Raw genomic sequence first — 20,639 nt, forward strand, 5'->3', positions numbered from 1 at the left:
ACCAATAAGTAGTTTTAGCCTTTGTCAAAGCCTCTTAACACCATGTCAGAGAAAGGAGAAGGGTTTCAGTATTGACATGTTTCCTTAATCCGAGCTGTGAGGGGTACAGAACATTATTTTTTTCGAGGTGTTCAGTAAGCTGTGTATGTACAACATTTTCAATAAGTTTAGCTTGAAACGGTAGATTGGAGATGGGACGGTAATTATTGAGGATATCTGGGTCAAGATTTTTTTTTTTTTTAAATGGGATTAATTACTGCTAATTTCAAGCTAACAGGATATGGCAACACACTCCTAAATTATCCATCTGAAACAAAAATAGAGAATTAATGTATAGATTGTTACACAGAACATATACATACCCCCTTTTCTTTAACAAATTTAGTAATTCAAATCCATTATGTTGGTGTGGATGTGGTGAAAATGCTTTTTACTGTCACGTGATGGGAGTGCAGTATAGTATAGGGTTTTGGAATGAGACTCACCACATAATGGAGGATGTATTAGATGTTTTGATAGTAATCTCTCTTTCACTTTGTCCCCTGGGAAATTGGACTGATGTGGATTTATTTAGACATTTTATATACCGTCGTTCCATGTCAAGATTACAACGGTTTACAATAATGACATTCATAGGTATAAATCAACAAATAATGATGGATTACATCGGAATATTCTTTATCAGGCAATAACATCAATTGAATTGTTCTAATACATATGAATTAAAGATCAAGGACATGACAAGTGTACAAAAATAAATTTCACATTCTCTATTTTGTATTGAGATTCTTACAATCGTTAATTTGTTTCTCATGCATCAATTAGTAAGTATATCTTGTCCTTTTTATTGAAGATTTCTACATTCTGATGATTTGTTCGATTGTATGCATTTTTTAATAGCCATGTTTTTAGTTCACATTTAAATCTTATCTGGTGTCAAGCATAGCATTTCAGATAAAGAGTTTAAAGTTTTGGGCTCGTTATGAAAACACACGATCTCTTACCTACGTCAGGTGTGTGCTCTGTATTGTTGGAATAGTCAGTAGGCTTTTATTTTGGGATCTTAGTGTTCTCTGCGATGTGTACGGTTGTAATGTGTCACCTATCATACCAGTGCTAGTGTATTATTTTAATATTAGCATTAATACTTTAAAATAGGTTCGGGATTGTACTGGCAGCCAGTGTAAAGTACTTAGCGAGGGTGTAATGTGATCAAATTTCCTGGATCCTAAAAGAGCCTTGCTGAGGCATTTTGTAGTATTTGTAATGGTTTTAAGAGGCATGTGGGAAGACTGAGAAATAAGGAGTTACAGTAGTCTAGTCTGAGAAAATTAGAGTTTGCAAGTACAGTTCTAAAGTCATCCAAAGTTAATAGAGGTTTCAATCAATGTAATATATGCAACTTGGCGTAAGCTGTATTAATTTGTTGATGTGCATTTTCATAGTAAGATTCTCATCTAGCTGGATACTTAAATTCCGTACTTTATTTGAGGGAGTAATTTGGATCTGGATAAGCATGGATAAGGGTGCTTTTAGGTCACTTGCTTCATGCTACCCGGATCACTATTGCATTCTTTTGGCAAAGAGAACCACTTGTAGATTATTGGAGGAGGATGGTGGCAAAAATTTAAATTATGGAAAAGATAACCTATGGTCTTAAATAAGACAGAGGGATACAAGAAAATGTGGAGTAAATATTGGACCTGGAGACAATTGGTGTTATAAATGTCTGTGGGTTGGGGGATATAGTGTGTATGTATTTGCTGTGTACTGTGGACCTAGTTGGAAGGCGGTGATATGTTTTTATTTTATTTAGTTATTTTATATACCATCGTTCCAATTAAAGATCACAACGGTTTACAAAATAACATACATATAATAGCATGACTTTAACAGTGCTAAATGTAATCATGTAAGATACATAATTTACATAGGCATGAACACTAACAATAAGAAAATGCCATACTGGGTCAGACCAAGGGTCCATCAAGCCCAGCATCCTGTTTCCAACAGTGGCTAATCCAGGCCATAAGAACCTGGCAAGTACCCAAAAACTAAGTCTATTTCATGTAACCATTTCTAATGGCAGTGGCTATTCTCTAAGTGAACTTAATAGCAGGTAATGGACTTCTCCTCCAAGAACTTATCCAATCCTTTTTTAAACACAGCTATACTAACTGCACTAACCACATTCTCTGGCAACAAATTCCAGAGTCTAATTGTGCGTTGAGTAAAAAAGAACTTTCTCCGATTAGTTTTAAATGTGCCCCATGCTAACTTCATGGAGTGCCCCCTAGTCTTTCTACTATCCGAAAGAGTAAATAACCGATTCACATCTACCCGTTCTAGACCTCTCATGATTTTAAACACCTCTATCATATCCCCCCCTCAACCATCTCTTCTCCAAGCTGAAAAGTCCTAACCTCTTTAGTCTTTCCTCATAGGGGAGTTGTTCCATTCTCCTTATCATTTTGGTAGATATAGGTCTACAGGGTAGATATAGGTCTACAGGGTGTTCTAGAGTTTTAATTAAAAGTACTGGGATAAGAGGTTAGTGGTTTATAAGATACGTTTTTTTCAATTTTTTATTTTGTATTTGGGGTTTGATGGGTTGTATAGTTCTAAAGTTGGTTTATTAATGTCTTTGACCTTATTGGTACTTGTTCTGAGCACAGGTAGTTTTAAGTTATCCTTATTGGTGTTTGCTCTGATTTCAAGTAAGTTTTAAGGTAGGTTATAGACATTTTTAAATAACCAGGTGTGAAAGACTCTCTTAAAATATATACCTAATAATTATGCAATTTTTTATTCCATCTGCTTTCTCTGTTACTACATGTTTATTGATATTGCCTGATTTGTGTGCTGTCTTAAAATAAAAAGTTAAAAAAAAAAAGGACCAAATGATCCATCCAGTCTGCCCAACAAGTTTCTTACGGTAGTAACTGCCGCTCCGTACAGGTTATCCACAAGCCTTATGTTAAGGGTAGTAGTAATTACAATCAAAACCAAGCAACTGTTAAACACACAAAATTACTGTTAGCGACATTTTTATGGGATGAGCAGCCTTCTTGATAATTCAGGCAATGCTGCTTAATGTGCTTTGCTTTTGGATTTGGCTGTAGAAGCAGTCCTGTGCTTTTTCCCTAATGTCTGCTTTGCTTTTGGACTTGGCTGAAAAATGTCTCTTGTTTTGTATTGAAATAGTGCAGTGATCCTTTTTATATTTTGAGTCCATGGCTAAAAATACTCTCGTCGGCAGTTTCTCATAATTACACAGAAAAATGTATGTGTATATTGGGCACAGGCAGACAGAAAAAGGAGTTGAATTAACACAAGTTTGAAACTTAGCAGCAACAGTGGAAGTCATCAAGGTTTCTGTGAATTGAAATGAATGCTGTCTCTGCCAGCTGTGGGACACCAGCATTTGCAGACATCCAAAAACACATCCAGGTCTTTGTAGCTGGTGTGTGCTTGGCCACATATGCAGGTCCAAGAACCTTTCTATAAAAATGAAGTTCTTCTAAATTGACATCGCTGCATCCAGGAATTATATCAAAATCATCTTTGGCTTGATTTAAGAGAGGGATCAAACATTCTGACTGCTTTATCTGTCCTTAACTTCACCTTTCCTCTACTGTTCCCTGCAGGCTGTTTGAGGGGAGGAACTTGAGCTGAGGGATAGCTGAAACTGAAGGCAGGCACCCTGAACCTTTCTTCGGGAAGATTGAATTAAGAAGTGGGAAAGCTTCAGGAATGCTGGCTGTGCAGCAGGTTATAAATTATATGCCAACAAACTAATCATACAGCCTATCTCAGCCGCACAATCACAGGAGCCTGGGGGATTGGAGAATGAGGGGTCAGAGAACCATGTCAGGAGCTTGAGTGGGATCTATGAAAGACTGCAGCTGTTCAAATGGAAAATACTTAATGGAGTGTAACTATTTAATGAAAGAAGTTTTAAGTAAAACTTAGTGAAAGCACAGTTTTATTTAAAGTTGGCTTTAAAGGCAAAAACTCATAATATATTCAAAGCAGGAAGCCTGCAAGGGAGTCGGTTGGACCATTAAATGATCAAGGGGTTAAAGGGGCACTTAGGAAAGATAAAGCAATCATGGAAAGACTAAATTAATTCTTTGCTTTGAAGTTTACTAATGAGTATCTTGGGGAGATACCAGTAACATAGACGGTTTTCAGGACTGATGATTTGGAAGATGAACAAAATCACACTGAACCTGGAAGATGTAGTAAGCCTAGAGTTCTGAAAGAACTAAAAAATAAAATGTCAGACTTATTACTAGTAATTTGTAACCTATTATTAAAATCATCCATTATTTCTGAAGACTGGAGGGTGGCCAATGTAACTCCAACATTTAAAAAGGGATCCAGGGGTGATCTGGGAAACTGTAGACCAGTGAGCCTCACTTCAGTGCTAGGAAAAATTGTGAAAACTATTCTAAAGATCAAGATAACAGAACATATAGATAGACATGGTTTGATGGGAAATCTTGGCTCACAAATCTGATAGTTTTTTGAAGGGGTTAATAAACATGTGGATAAAGGTGAACCAGTAGATGTAGTATATTTGGATTTTCAGAAGGCGTTTGACAAAGTCCCTCATGAGAGGCTTCTAGGAAAAGTAAAAAGTCATGGGATAGGAGGCGATGTCCTTCTGCGGATTGCAGACTACTTAAAAGACAGGAAACAGAGTAGGACTAAATGGTCAGTTTTCTAAGTGGAAAAAGGTAAACCCTGTAATATATTTAGAACAGTGCTTTAATATATTTATAAATGATCTGGAAAGGGATAGAACGAGTGCGGTGATCAAATTTGCATATGACGCAAAATTATTTCAGAGTAGTGATAAATTGCAGAAGGACCTTGCGAGACTGGAAGATTTGGGTGTACAAATGGCAGATGAAATTTAATGTGGTCAAGTGCAAGGTGATGCACATAGGGAAAAATAACCCATGCTGTAGTTACCCAATTTTAGGTTTTGTATTAGGAGTTACCACCTAGGAAAAAGAAATTGTTGGCTCAGTGTGATACAGTGGTCAAAAAAGCAACTAGAATGTTAAGAATTCGGAAGGGAATGGTGAATAAAACAGAGAATGTCAATGCTTCGGTATCGTTCCATGTTGAGACCACACCTTGAATAACTGTATGCAATTCTGGTTGCTGCTGAGAAGGGAGCCCAAAATGATATAGGGCATGGGATGGTTTCCCTATGAAAAAAGGCTAAAAAGGGTTAGGCTGTTCGGCTTGGTGAAGAGTTGACTGATGTCTATAAAATCATGAAAGGACTTGAACGGGTAAATGTGAATCAGCTGTTTACTCTTTGAGATAATACAAGGCCTGGGGGCACTCCATGAAGTTAACAAGTAGCACATTTAAAACAAATTGGAGAAAATTGTTTTTTACTCAGTGCATGAACTTTTCAATATGAGTAGAATATAAAAGATTTTAAATTAAGCTCTGGAATTCATTGCCAGAGAATGTGGTTAAGGTAGTCATTGTAGCTTGGTTTAAAAAAGGGTTGTATAAGTTCTTGGGGGAGAAGTCTATAAACTGCTATTAATCATGTTGACTTAGGGAATAACCACTGCTTATCAGCATCAGTAGCATGGGATCTATTTGTTTGGGTACTTGCCAGGTACTTGTTACCTGGATTGACCACTACTGGAAACAGGATGCTGGGCTTAATGGACCCTTGGTCTGACCCAGTAAGGCAATTTCTTATGTTCTTTTCTCCTCACACTAACAATTTTTCTCTAACAGTGACTTAATGTGATTGCTACATTGATCCATTTAAATAGACACATAAGAACATGCCATACTGGGTCAGACCAAGGGTCCATCAAGCCCAGCATTCTGTTTCCAACAGTGGCCAATCCAGGTCATAACAACCTGGCAAGTACCCAGAAACTAAGTCTATTCCATGTTACTGTTGCTAGTAACAGCAGTGGCTATTTTCCAAGTCAACCCAATTAATAGCAGGTAATGGACTTCTCCTCCAAGAACTTATCCAATCCCTTTTTAAACACAGCTATACTAACTGCACTAACCACATCCTCTGGCAACAAATTCCAGAGTTTAATTGTGCGTTGAGTGAAAAAGAACTTTCTACGATTAGTTTTAAATGTGCCACATGCTAACTTCATGGAGTGCCCCCTAGTCTTTCTATTATCCGAAAGAGTAAATAACAGATTCACATCTACCTGTTCTAGACCTCTCATGATTTTAAACACCTCTATCATATCCCCCCTCAGCCATCTCTTCTCCAAGCTGAAAAGTCCTAACCTCTTTAGTCTTTCCTCATAGGGGAGCTGTTCCATTCCCCTTATCATTTTGGTAGCCCTTCTCTGTACCTTCTCCATCGCAATTATATCTTTTTGAGATGCGGCGACCAGAATTGTACACAGTATTCAAGGTGCAGTCTCACCATGGAGCGATACAGAGGCATTATGACATTTTCCGTTTTATTCACCATTCCCTTTCTAATAATTCCCAACATTCTGTTTGCTTTTTTAACTGAACAAATGATTTCAATGTGTTATCCACTATGATGCCTAGATCTTTCTTGGGTTGTAGCGCCTAATATGGTAACTAAAGCATGGGTTATTTTTCCCTATATGAATCACTTTGCACTTATCCACGTTAAATTTCATCTGCCATTTTGATGCCCAATTTTCCAGTCTCATAAGGTCTTCCTGCAATTTATCACAATCTGCTTCTGATTTAACTACTCTGAACAATTTTGTATCATCTGCAAATTTGATTATCTCACTCATCGTATTTCTTTCCAGATCATTTATAAATATATTGAAAAGTAAGGGTCCCAATACAGATACCTGAGGCACTCCACTGCCCACTCTCTTCCACAAAGGGCCAGCGAACAAGATGGGAATACGTTTTATTGAATTAACAATACATTTCTGATTAGCATTCCAGAGCTATGCTCCCTTTCTTAGATGAAAAGTCCAATATAACTGTATCGCATAAGAACATAAGTGCCTTGCTCGCTCAGGCCAATGGTCCATCAAGCCTAGTGTCTTATCTCTGTCAGTGGCCAGTCCAAGTCATTTGTATCTGTCAGATACAAAAAGGAAAATCCATTAATGTTATTCCTAGAAAGAGTTGGAGACACCTAGTTGGCTAGATCAACTTATTTGTTGATCTTTTATTTTTGTGTCCCTATGAGTGTGTAATTCCTTATTCAGGCAGTTGGTGGCCTGCTAGCTAAGGGGGTAGTAATTTTTATGTAGGTAAACGCAGTCTGAATATAGTACACAGCGCGTACATGAGTATTATTGTACCTGCGTTGTACACGCTAGACCCATTTTCGGTGAGCTTGCATATCCTGGAGTTCTGGGTGATCAAATCAATTTCCTGGAGTTCTGGGTGATCAGTTATGCTCTATGGGCTTTCAGAAATCGACTGTCCAACAAAGGTGTCATGATCCAAACTGACAACTAAGTGGTAATGTGGTGTGTCAGTGAGAGGGAGGTACAGAATTGTACCTCCTGTGCCAGGAAGTGGTTCAGATGTAAGAACATAAGAAAATGCCATACTGGGTCAGACCAAGGGTGCATCAAGCCCAGCATCCTGTTTCCAACAGTGGCCAATCCAGGCCATAAGATCCTGGCAAGTATCCAAAAACTAAGTCTATTCCATGTTACCATTGCTAATGGCAGTGGCTATTCTCTAAGTGAACTTAATAGCAGGTAATGGACTTCTCCTCCAAGAACTTATCCAATCCTTTTTTAAACACAGCTATACTAACTGCACTAACCACATCCTCTGGCAACAAATCCCATGGGCAATACCCAAATTAAGCACAAGGAGGAATGTGTGAAATTGAAATTGTTATATAACAGTTTCAGTGTGGAAGTTCAAAATGCTGGTTGGGTTATTTAAAATCAAACATTTTGATAGCATACAGTCCCCCGACACATTGGGGCTGCATCAAGGGGGGGGGACGGGACCCGCAAATGAATTCTACAAAGGCCGTAATTGAAACTGATTTGAGGCAAGGGTTTGGAGCTGGGAGTCAGCCAGATAAATGCAGCGGTGATCACACTAATGAAGAAAGAATAAATGACTTTGTGTGGTGGCAATGAGCCACCCTCTACATCTGCCCTATTCTCTCAGGCCAGTCGCGCTCAGAATCAGAAAATTCTTCCGACATTAGCAGCGCTGAATTTATCTGGCTGACTCCCGGCTCCAATCAGTCTGTTAGTGTTTGAAAATTTCATTTGCGGGTCCCTCCCGATGCAGCCCCAGCGGCAAAACACGGCCGTGTCGGGGGACTGTATTGCTGTGAAATGCTTCAGTTTGAACAGTTTCAATTTCCTTTCACACATTCCTCCTTGTGTGTGTGAATTCTTTACTCCACTTGGGTTTTTGCATTCTAGCAGCTCACGTGATCTTGTAGGAAGTCCTTTGACACCTATTCAATTATGAGAGAGGGAGAAGATATGCTTCACATTAAAAAAAAACCTCTTTCCAAGTAAGGTTGCTCACAGTACACTGAGGTCTAAAACTCCTCCTCCAGCTGGAGATACTGTCACTTGACTAAGAGAGCAGGGACTTCCACTTCGAGGTGCAGTACAGTAGATTGTGTCATTTAATTTGAATTGTAATGTTTCTGTTATGCCGAGGTGTAGTGAGCAGTTATCCATAAATTTAATTCCTAAACAGTTGTGAAATGAATCCACCAAAGCTGCCATACGTAATGATCACGCCCCTACAAAATCATTTTATTTTGTTGCATGAGCATGTCTGCTTCACAGTAACTGTCTTTAAGGCATAACACATCTGTTTGCATAACAATAGCTTTCTAAATTTGTTTGCAATGCAAAATCCGTGCTTACTGTTCTAATTCACAATCAATATTAAAACATCTGGCGTCAAAGATTAGTCTTGCTGTAAGTGGTGGTGATATCGGCGACACTATTCTGAGAACGTGTTCATAAGTAATTTTGACTTAAATATTGCAAATTGTAAAACAAGAGTCCTCCGTTTTGCGAACTAACAGTGGCCTACATGAACCTCTTGCCTATGTTTACCACAACCATATATGATACACTTTTTAAATTTTGGAAAAATAGTTTTAAATTTATAAAGTTAAACTTTTATTTATTTTATGCACCTCCTTAGCTAGAGTCACCATGGGGCACTCAGTATGATGTTACAGTATACGTAGTTGCTCCAAACAGCAAGGTAGAGAGAAGAGGAGGATAAAAACAATTACATATTGTTTAAAAATATTTTTTTCTTAAAATCTTTGTCGCAGTTCATTAGCTGAAAAATAATAGTGGTTAGTATGGATTACAGACTTAAGACTTGCTTGAATCGGTCTTCTGCCATTTTGTGAGGAATCATCCTACAGTATCTTCATTCACGGAAATCCAATTGCAAAACACTACTCACGATTTGCATATCTGGAAAGTGGCAGATGAAGTGGCTCTCCATGTTTTCCACATTTTTGGTTGTTATAAATTACCCATACATTCCTGGTTTTCGTCTTGCATTCTTATGTTTTTACCCTTTTTAGTTTGTGTTCTCCTGCCCCCCCAATTCATTCCTTTTCCCTTTGTAAACTCATGGCAGGGCCTGCTTGGTGAACTCATTCTATTACAACAGCAAATCCAGCAGCATGAAGAAGAGGCACGCAGGGCTGCCGACCCATATAGCTCGGGCTCCTCTCAGCAGAAGCGTAAGGTGATGGCTTCCAGGGTATTCTATGTGGCAGATAAGCTCAGCAAACCTCAGACTTTCACAGTAGAAACGTTTAATTCTCATGATATCCAGGCCAGGAAAATGGATAACCTATCTGGCTAAAAGGTAGCTGGATCAGTTACCTGGCATATTCAGTGGGATAAACATCTTACTGAATATTCCCAGTTAGTTTTCCGGTTAACCATAGCCGGATAACTTAAAACCCAGCCAGGCCCAGGTTGTAGTAGGCTGCTACTGTGAACCAGTCTGAAGAATTGCTAAGTGAAAGGTATCAAGAGGGGTGGGAGGGTTGGAGTTGGGGTGGGGCTGGGGGTTAGGAGGGGAGGGAGGGAAGCCCAAGGAGGGGTATTTAAACCTTAAAATGTGGAACTTAGGAGCAAGCGGGGAGAAAGGGGGGGGGGGGAGGCTAGTACTGGACTTCGGTTTGGTTTTTTTGGTTTTTTTTTAAGAGGGGTTTGATGAGATGAAGATGCTCAGCCTGGTAGGGCCGCTTCCCATAGTTTGGGGGAGGGGATGCTATTTGGGCCACTAGGCTCGCAAGCTTATTTATTTATTTATTTTGAATGCTGATAGTGCCACTTAACTGGCTATATTCTTTGAATATAAACAGTTAAGGTTAAAGGTATTCGGGTTTACTTTAGACCTCCTCTCTGGCATGCCTTGAGTTAGCCGAATAACTTATTTGGCTAACTCAACCCCATCCCAGTACACCCCCAACACACCCCTTCTTATTCAGCTTTAAGTCAGATAAGCAATGGGAATATTCAAAACTTTCTATTTAGATGGCCAACTTGTGAGTTTTCTGGCTGACTGACTTTGAATATTGACAAAAATATTGTTTGTCTTAATCTCTTATGGTCCACAGATAGTAATCATTATATAAAACTCATTTCAGAAAGAGCAAATGTTGGTTTATGCATTTAGAATCCTGTTAAGAATGGTTAAGGTATGCATGACACTAATTACTAGTTTGTAATGTATTTGTGATTAACACCTGACTTTGCATGTAGAATTATTTTAGAGTATATGTCCATACATTGATACTTTTGGGAGAAAATTAAAAATGGATTGGCAGATGCCTTAAGCTGAAGAAATACTGGATTTCCTCCCTCCCCATTCTTTATCTTGCCAGATTTTTAAAAAAAAAAATCTTCAGTACATTTGTTCTTGGCTTAATAACCATAACATAGAGTAGTATTAAACAAAACATTTGGCTTCCTCTGAGCCCTTGCCCCCAACTTCACTGCCAGTTGTCTTACCTAGTCTTAGTTTTTGGGTACTTAGTTTATGGGTACTTGCCAGGTTCCTATGACTTGGATTGGCCACTGTTGGAAACAGGATGCTGGGCTTGATGGACCCTTGGTCTGACCCAGTATGGCATTTTCTTATGTTCTTATGTTCTAGTCCTCATGGGCAGAATAGATGAGTCATATCTTCATTTTTTTGCTGTCATATTTCTCTGTTCCTCAAGAACAAGCAGGATAATAGTTCTCACACATGAGTGACACCCTCAGATGGAGCCTGGGACGGAAAACTTCTGTCAAAGCTTCCAGAACTTTGACTTGGCATACTGAGCATGCTCAGCATGCCTTATACCATGCGTCCATGTGGGGTCCCTCAGTCTGTTTTGTTTTGTTTTTTTCCATGGAGCTTTCGCATCGTGGTTTAAATGAGCTCTTTGCTTTTACATTAAAGGATGTGGAAAACTCATTTTCCCCCTATTTTCTTTGGGGTTTTTTCGCATTCCATCAACACTGGGTCCCTCTCGGCTCCTCCCGTAGCTGCCTTAATTAGGTTTCTCGGTGTTTTCAGATAAGTTTCGCTTCAACCTCCCCGTGAAGGCAGTCTCTCAGTTGCCTGCCACCATTGGTTTTGTGTCCCCTCTTTTTTTTTTTTTTTTGCTTCAGTCATGGCTGCAACTGGTTTTTGTCAATGCCCTTGGTGCCCGAGGGCTTCATCTATCATGGATCCTCATGATATCTGTGTTCTTTGCCTGGGGGCATCGCATGATGTCCGGGGTTGTCACAAGTGTGCCCAAATAACCCTGAAGGGATGTCTCACCCGACTTGACAAGCTGGAGAAACTCTTTGGGTTGGGGAAGTCCGAGCCATTGACTCTGGTATCAGTGTCATCAGTACTGATGGACCATGGAGCCATCGACATCAGCGATGCCGATGGATAGGAATGCCGGTGATTGGCCATGTTCATCCTCCTCCAAGTCAAGATCAGGGCAAGCTGCAGCATCCCAATGTCCAGGCCCTGTCGCTCACAGCCTGAATCTTGAGAGGTTAATCCTGCAGCCGCTTGATCTTTGAGGATGGGCTCTGGTGACTTCTAGAAAGGCTTCCACTAGAAAGTCTTATGGACTGAAGTAGAGGAAGTTTTCCGTGTGGGGTGAGCAGAAGGCCCTAGATCGGTTCTTCTGCCCTACACAAAAACTGCTTGACTACCTTCTGCACCTTTCAGAAGCTGGCTTAAAGACCAATGCTGTTGGGGTTCACTGAGTGCAATTGGCACGTACCACCAGGGTGTGAAAGGTGCGCCCATCTCTGCACAACCTATAGTTGTCCATTTCATGCGGGGCCTGCTTCAGTTGAAACCTCCCTTAAGGCCTCCCGCTGTATCGTGGGGCCTCAATGTGGTACTAGCTCAGCTGATTAAAAGCACCTTTTGAGCCACTGCGCACCTGTGACCTGACGTACCTGACCTGGAAGGTCATATTCTTGATGTTGATCATTTCAGCGTGCAGGGTCAGCAAGCTCCAGACCTTAGTGACTTATCCACTTTATATGAAGTTTGAACATAAGAAATTTCCATGCTGGGTCAGACCAAGAGTCCATCAAGCCCAGCATCCTGTTTCCAACAGAGGCCAAACCAGGCCACAAGAACCTGGTAATTACCCAAACACCAAGAAAATCTCATGCTACTGATGCAGTTAATAGCAGTTAATGGACTTCTCCTCCAAGAACGTATCCAAACTTTTTTTGAACCCAACTACACTAACTGCACTAACCACATCCTCTGGCAACAAATTCCAGAGCTTAATTGTGTGTTGAATGAAAAATAATTTTCTCCAATTAGTCTTAAATGTGCTACTTGCTAACTTCATGGAATGCCCCCTAGTCCTTCTATTATCCGAAAATGTAAATAACTGATTCACATCTACTCGTTCAAGACCTCTCATGATCTTAAAGACCTCTATCATATCCCCCCTCAGCTGTCTCTTCTCCAAGCTGAACAGCCCTAACCTCTTCAGCCTTTCCTCATAGGGGAGCTGTTCCATCCCCTTTATCATTTTGGTTGCCCTTCTCTTTACCTTCTCCATCGCAACTATATCTTTTTTGAGATGCGGTGACCAGAATTGTACACAGTATTCAAGGTGTAGTCTCACCATGACACTTTCAGTTTTATTAACCATTCCCTTCCTAATAATTCCTAACATTGTTTGCTTTTTTGACTGCTGCAGCACACTGAGCCGACTATTTTAAAGTATTATCCACTATGATGCCTAGATCTTTTTCCTGGGTGGTAGTTCCTAATATGGAGCCTAACATTGTGTAACTACAGCAAGGGTTATTTTTCCTTATGTGCAACACTTTGCTCTTGTCCACATTAAATTTCATCTGTCATTTGGATGCCCAATCTTCCAGTCTTGCAAGGTCCTCCTGTAATGTATCACAATCCGCTTGTGATTTAACTACTCTGAATAATTTTGTATCATCCGCAAATTTGATAACCTCACTCGTCATATTCCTTTCCAAATCATATATATATATATATATATATATATATATATATATATATATATATATATATATATATATATATATATATTGAAAAGCACCGGTCCAAGTACAGATCCATGAGGCACTCCACTGTTTACTCTTTTCCACTGAGAAAACTGACCATTTAATCCTACTCTGTTTCCTGTCTTTTAACCAGTTTGTAATCCATGAAAGGACATCGCCTCCTATCCCATGATTTTTTAGTTTTCTTAGAAGCTTCTCATGAGGGACTTTGTCAAACACCTTCTGAAAATCCAAATACACCACATCTATTGGTTCACCTTTATCCACGTTTATTAACCCCTTCAAAAAAAAAATGAAGCAGATTTGTTAGACAAGACTTCCCTTGGGTAAATCCATGTTGACTGTGTTCCATTAAACCATATCTTTCTATATGCTCTATGATTTTGATCTTTAGAATAGTTTTCACTATTTTTCCCAGCACTGAAGTCAGGCTCACTGGTCTATAGTTACCTGGATCACCTCTGGATCCCTTTTTAAATATTGGGGTTACATTGGCTAGTCTTCAGGTACAATGGATGATTTTAATGATAGGTTACAAATTTTAACTAATAGATCAGAAATTTCATTTTTTAGTTCCTTTAGTACCCTAGGATGCATACTGTCTGGTCCAGGTGATTTGCTACTCTTTAGTTTGTCAATCTGGTCTACTACATCTACCCGGTTCACAGTAATTTGGTTTAGTTCATCTGACTCATCACCTTTGAAAACCATCTCCGGAACTGGTATCTCCCCAATATCCTCATTAGTAAACACGGAAGCAAAGAATTCATTTAGTCTTTCTGCAATTGCCTTATCTTCCCTAAGAGTCCCTTTAACCCCCTCGGTCATCTAATGGTCCAACCGACTACCTCACAGATTTCTTGCTTCGGATATATTTTTTAAAGTTTTTATTATGAGTTTTTGCCTCTATGGCCAACTTCATTTCAAATTCTCTCTTCGCCTATCTTATCAATGTTTTTTACACTTAACTTGACAATGCTTATGTTTTATCGTTATATCATGCCAGGGTGGTCTTGCGCGCACACCCAAAGTTCCTGCCTAAGGTGGTAACAGACTTCCATCTTAACCAGAATATCATCCTGCCAACTTTATTTCCTAGACCCCATTCACACAAAGGCGAATGAGCACTGCACAGTTTGGACTGCAAGCAAACCTTAGCCTTCTATCTGGAGCAGACAGAAGCCCATACATAGTCCACCCAATTTTTTATTTCTTTTGATAGCAATATGTTGAGAGTTGCCATTGCCAAACAGACACTATCCAATTGGCTAGCAGATTGCATTTCTTTCTGGTATGCCCAGGTGGGACTGCATCTTGAGGGTCATGTAAAGGCTCATTCTGTCAGAACTATGCAATGTCTGTGACCTACTTGTGAGCAGTTGCCATGCAGAAGATCTGCAAGGCTGCAACTTGGAGTTCTCACCACACATTTGCATCTCACAATTGTCTGGATAGGGTTTAGGTATAGAAAACAACTTTCCCTGTCTAGGGCCCATGGTTTGGGTTCAGGCTGTCTCCCACTCTGTTACCAACAGCACTGTTGTTGTGTCTGTTGGTCCCCTTTTTTGTTTGGGAGTAGCCTGTAGCTAGGGATTCACTTGTGTTAAGGCTACCATCCTGCTTGTCCTTGGAGAAAGCAGAGTTGCTTACCTGTAACAGGTATTCTCCAAAGCCAGTTGTTTTTCTCTCTAATTCAGTGTTATGAGACTGAAGAGGGACCCTGTGTGGAAACGTAGTATAGGGCATGCTCAGCATGTCACGTCAAAGTTCTGGAAACTTTGACAGAAGTTTTCTGTACCGGGCTCCATCTGATGTCATCCATGTGTGAGGACTAAAATCCTGCTGTCCTTGGAGAACACCTGTTACAGATAAGCAACTCTGCTTTATCCAGTGATTCAAATTTGGAGATGTTTGGATGTCATGTATCTAGAAGGTCTTAGTGCTTAGTTGGTCTTGTCCCTTTTTTTTTTTATCTCTGCATTTCCCAATGACAATCCTCAGGTACTTAGCAATGAATGGGGATGGGGAAGGCTGCATGATGTATACCCTACAGCCAGGATGAGCATGTAGTGTCTCACTGTGCCGATAGCTGTATCTGTTGGGCCTACTCTTGAGAGAGAGCCTTTATGATAAAACAGTTTTCCTGAAAAGTCAATTAAATAAATGAAAGTTACAGCAAGTTAATATACAATTCATCACCTTTCCTGATTTACTTACAATATTGGATCAAAAGAGCCTGATATGTAGTATTTGTAGAAGAAGTTATCAAGACCTTCTTGTTATCCCATGATTCCCACTTTCAGCACTCAGTTGACCCATCTGTGCCTAAAGGCCTGTGTTTATAGAGGATACTTAATGTGCACTGTTGCTGTACATAGAGCCTCCCAATGAGGACAACATTCCCTTCTATAAATAAGGCAAGATTCCTTTTGAGCTGAGGTCTCCAAATGGGTTAGTTTGGCATATATAGGTGTAAACCTCATTCATAAGCCAGGTTATGCTGCGTACAATTGCAATCTCTCAAATATACTCCTGTGTAGGCAGACCAGGATAAATAACAAGGAGAGGTTGATCCTCTGATTTCTGTCCCTGAAGAAATATCCATTCTGTCTGCAGAACTGGGCTGATGTGTTTATAATTGGCCAAATTTATATCCTCAGATATATGGTTCTGATGTAGTATATTCTTGGAATTATCAGCTAGTGGTTAGAGCAGTGGGCTACGAAGCAGGAGACCAGGGTTCGAGTCCCGCTGTCGCTCCTTGTGACCTGTCATTTTACCCTCCATTGCCTTAGGTACAAAGTTAGATTGTAAGCCCTCTGGGGATAGGGAAATACCTACAGTACCTGAATGTAAGAACAACATAAGAACAAGCCCAGCATCCTGTTTCCAACAATGGCCAATCCAGGCCATAAGAACCTGGCAAGTACCCAAAAACTAAGTCTATTCCATGTTACTGTTGCTAGTAACAGCAGTGGCTATTTTCTAAGTCAACTTTAATAGCAGGTAATGGACTTCTCCTCCAAGAACTTATCCATTCCTTTTTTAAACACATCTATACTAACTGCACTAACCACATCCTCTGGCAACAAATTCCAGAGTTTTCTTTTTCATTCTATGCACAATTACTTTCTCCAATTAGTTTTAAATGTGCCACATGCTAACTTCATGGAGGGGCCTCCTAGTCTTTCTATTATCTGAAAGAGTAAATAACCGATTCACATCTACCCATTCTAGACCTCTCATGATTTTAAACACCTCTATCATATCCCCCCCCTAGCCAAATCTTCTCCAAGCTAAAAAGTCCTAACCTCTTTAGTCTTTCCTTATAGGGGAGCTGTTCCATTCCCCTTATCATTTGGTCGCTCTTCTCTGTACCAGAATTGGTCACCGCATCAATCACTGGCTTTACCTATTATAATCTTTCTATTTCTGTCACCAAGGTTTCTCCTATTTCACCAACCCCTGCTTATCTATCATGTATTTCTTCTCTCCACTACAGCAACTGCAGCATGGGTTCACAGGGATCATGCTCCCATTCCCCAGAATTTCTTCGCTTTTTCCTTATGTGCCTCCATTTTGCACAGGAAGCATGATTCTGTAGCGTATCCCTGTGAACCTTTGTTGCAGGATTTGATGCCAGAGCTCTAGTATTCTGGGACTGTGGAAAAAGGAACCCCTTATGCAGGGCAGTCACAGGACAAAATGGCTCTCTCCTTCTCTTTCAGACTTGAATGCTTGCAGACTAACTCAAAAGGGAAGTGTGACCCCCCTCCCCCCTCCCCCCTCCCAAACTGACTCCATTTGACATCCTTCTTGCCCAACTCTTGCAATGGCCCTGCCCCTGCTCGTTTCAACACAGAGGATGTATGGAGGTGCTTCCCAGTCTCTACCACTCTAGGGTGACAGGAAGGGGCTCTCAGATGGCTTCACTGGCTGCTAAGTGCTGTGACCATCTTGACAGGGGCTGCTGCAAATCATATTTTTCCTAATTTTAGTAAATAGTTTTGCAAAAAAATGTTTGCTGCAAAACTCAAGCATTTCCTCTTTGAAAAGAAACTTGAACGAGCTTTGTAAGGCAAAAAGAACTGCCCAAAGATTGTAAGCCCTCTGAGGATAGAAAAATGCTTCCAGTACCTGAATGTAATCTGCTTTGAAGTGTCATGAAAGGCAGAATATAAATAAAAACTATTATCATCATCTTTAATGGGATGTGTGGCAGCTTAAAAAAGGTAGTTGATTATAATGCCTTAATGAAACCATGTTTCACATGTTCCCGCATTTCTCCCTGCTTCTTGGAAGATCTACAGGTCTTAGAAATAACTAGAACTAGCTTAGAATGTAAACCAATGTGATATCTCAGATCGAATGTCGGTATATAAAAAAAATAAATCAAATAGCAGAAGAAATAAGAAGAAATGTTTTGGATCTATTCAGAATACACCACGAAAAGTGCAGTAAAGGGTTACATAGTCCAGAATTTTGATATTCAAGTGACTTTATTATTCACAAGTATGGCAACTCCACTGTTTTCAAATGGTAATTTACAAAGCAGGGGTCCCCGACACGGACCCGTGTTTCGCTGAGGCTGCGTCAGGAGGGACAAGCAATGTTTAAACAGCAATTCGTATATTCCCTGTCAAATCTGCTTTGTAAATTACCATTTGAAAACAGTGGAGTTGCCATACTTGTGAATAATAAAGTCATTTGAATATCAAAAATCTGGACTATGTAACCTTTTACTGCACTTTTCGTGGTGTATTATTGAGTGCAGCCATTGCTCTGGAGAATTGTTGGATCTATTCAGAGCCACCAATGGAGAAAACAAATTAAAGACAACATAACTAAATAAGCAGATATCCTTTCCTATCATAAGGCAGATGTCTAATTTTAGGGTTAAAATCTGCTATTCATGGGCGGTCTTGTGATGTGGTGAAATGTAGCAGATGATCTGTGCAGCTCCAGGTACCACTCCCCTAATTGCCTTCTATTTTGCAATTTCGAGGACCCCTGCTGACTTTTCTATTCCCTCCCAGTACACAGCTAGTAGCTCTAGAACCATAAGATTTCAATTCCCTGTACGTACAGATTAGTCCAGACCATGGGTTATGCCTCCCTTCCAGCAGGTAGAGACAGAAAAACTTGAAAGGCACCCTCACTTAACCTGGTGTGCCTCCTGCATCTCTTCAGTATTTCTCTGACTCCAGCAGATGGAGGTGGTGCAAATCCTGCAATCTTGCCCTGTTTATGGGGTTAGGCTGTCCTTTAAAATTAACTAAGAGTGAACTAGCTATAAGTTTTGAATCAACCAAGTTTAAAAAAAAAAAAAAAAAAAAAAAAAAAAAAAAAAAAAGCTCCTCTACAGAGGGGAGTGTTTTCCCAATCCTCCCAGAGGGTTTTTAGATCCTGCGGGGTCATCCTCTCAGGTGGCAGATTATTGGAGCTGGGATTGGTAACCCTGCGGGGCACCAGCCAGGTAAGGTGCTGGGGAAGAGATTACTAGTGGTCCAGTCCCTCTCTTACCCCGTGGTGATTCTGAGCATTTAAAAAAAAATAAAATCAAAATTTTTTCAAAAATTTTCTTTTTTGCTCTGATACAATCCAGGACCCCTCCCCATCTGAATCACCATGTTTTTCACATGTTTGGGGCCGTTCCCCCCCCCCCCCCCCCCCACGATGCCACGGACATATTTGTGTGTGGCATGTGGAGAATCATCCATGTGGCTTTCCAGGGCTGGTATTTGCTCCCGCTGCCTACCTGGAGGGGAAGGCAGCTCTTTTTCAGGGTCTGCAGCATTAGCCAAACCTCGAGGGGCTCAAAAATGCTCTGCTGCACGGGAGCTTCGGGCTGATCAGTTTCCCCTCAGTGCAGGGACGGCAGCCATCTTAAACACCTTTGCTTAAGCTCAGGCAAGCACTATGGGGGTGGGGGAGCTTCCCCCAGCGCTGTTGCCTGTCCCTGCCAGTCCTGATGATACTTTAGATCTGGACCAGGATTTTTTACAGGAGGATCCTGTTTTCCCAGGGGGACAGGACGTTGATTCTGATTCCTTTTCTTTAGATTTTGTCCTCCTTATGCATAAAGCATTTTTGGCTTCCAGGTCTCCGCAAGGTGCTGCTTTGCCATTGAGACCTGCGCAGGGACCATCCCCCAAGGTATCCAAGTGCACGGATGTGCCCACGTATCTACAGGTCGCGAAGTTAAAAGACGCTGTGGCTTTAGGAGGCTCAGCCGCTCCGGAGTTTCCGAGCAGTGCGGCTGCAGATGCAGGGGCCTCTCCTCCTCCCCCCCCCCCCCCCCCCACTGGGGGGGGGGGATTGGACGATGAGCAGGGGAAACAGACCCCCTTAGATGGAGATGACCCTAAGGTGGTTCGTCTGTTCTAGAGAGAGGTATTAGAATCCCTTATTCCTGCAGTTCTTTCTGAGCTTGGAGTGGAGCTCCCCCCCGCATGCTCCGCCGCAGGACATGGTGGATCCAGTCCTGGTAGGATTGCAAACGCCGACCTGGGCTTTTCCTTTCCATCCCATGCTTCAGCAGCTGATGACCAGGGACTGGGATGCTCTGGATGCTGGTTTGTGGGTTGGTCGAGCCATGGATAAGCTTTATCCATTATTGGATGAGTTTCTGGAGCTCCTGTGGTCCCCTAAGGTAGACGCTTCAGTTTCGGCTGTTGTCAAGCGGATCACTATTCCAGTCGCAGGTTCGGCGGCTCTCAAGGATCTTCAGGACCACAAGCTGGAGGTCCTGCTTAAGCACATTTTTTAGGTGTCAGCCCTGGTTATCTGGGTGGCGGTGTGTAGCAGTTATATGCTGCAAGCGATTCTGCGCTGGGTCCAGCAATTGCTGGTGTTTTGGGATCTTCCTCCGGGAGAGTCAGAGCAGGCGCAGCATTTGGAAGCTGCGGTGGGATATGGGGCGGATGCAGTATATGACCTGCTTGGCAGTGTCGGCAAGGTGGCTTTTGTGGCTCCGCAACTGGTCAGCGGATGTTTCATCCAAAGCTTAGCTTGGGACTATTCCGTTTAAAGGTGGTGTTTTATTCGGGGATGATTTGGAGCAGTTGATAAAGTCCCTGGGGGAGAACAAAG

General features: G+C 41.1%; 1 protein-coding gene across 2 annotated transcripts in view; it reads left to right on the plus strand.

Moving 5' to 3' along the window:
• OPA1 (OPA1 mitochondrial dynamin like GTPase) overlaps nucleotides 1-20,639 on the plus strand; it is a 568,764-nt gene that overhangs the window by 105,363 nt on the left and 442,762 nt on the right. The window contains exon 6 of one of the 2 annotated variants that reach the window (XM_029616769.1): nucleotides 9,610-9,720. The exons of the other annotated variant lie outside the window; for it this stretch is intronic. Within the exon in view, the coding sequence (XP_029472629.1) occupies nucleotides 9,610-9,720 (111 nt within the window). The remainder of the gene's footprint in view (nucleotides 1-9,609; nucleotides 9,721-20,639) is intronic. 2 annotated transcript variants of the gene reach the window in all.

This window comes from Rhinatrema bivittatum, chromosome 9 (genome assembly GCF_901001135.1).
Source record: "Rhinatrema bivittatum chromosome 9, aRhiBiv1.1, whole genome shotgun sequence".
Taxonomy (NCBI): Eukaryota; Metazoa; Chordata; class Amphibia; order Gymnophiona; family Rhinatrematidae; genus Rhinatrema; species Rhinatrema bivittatum.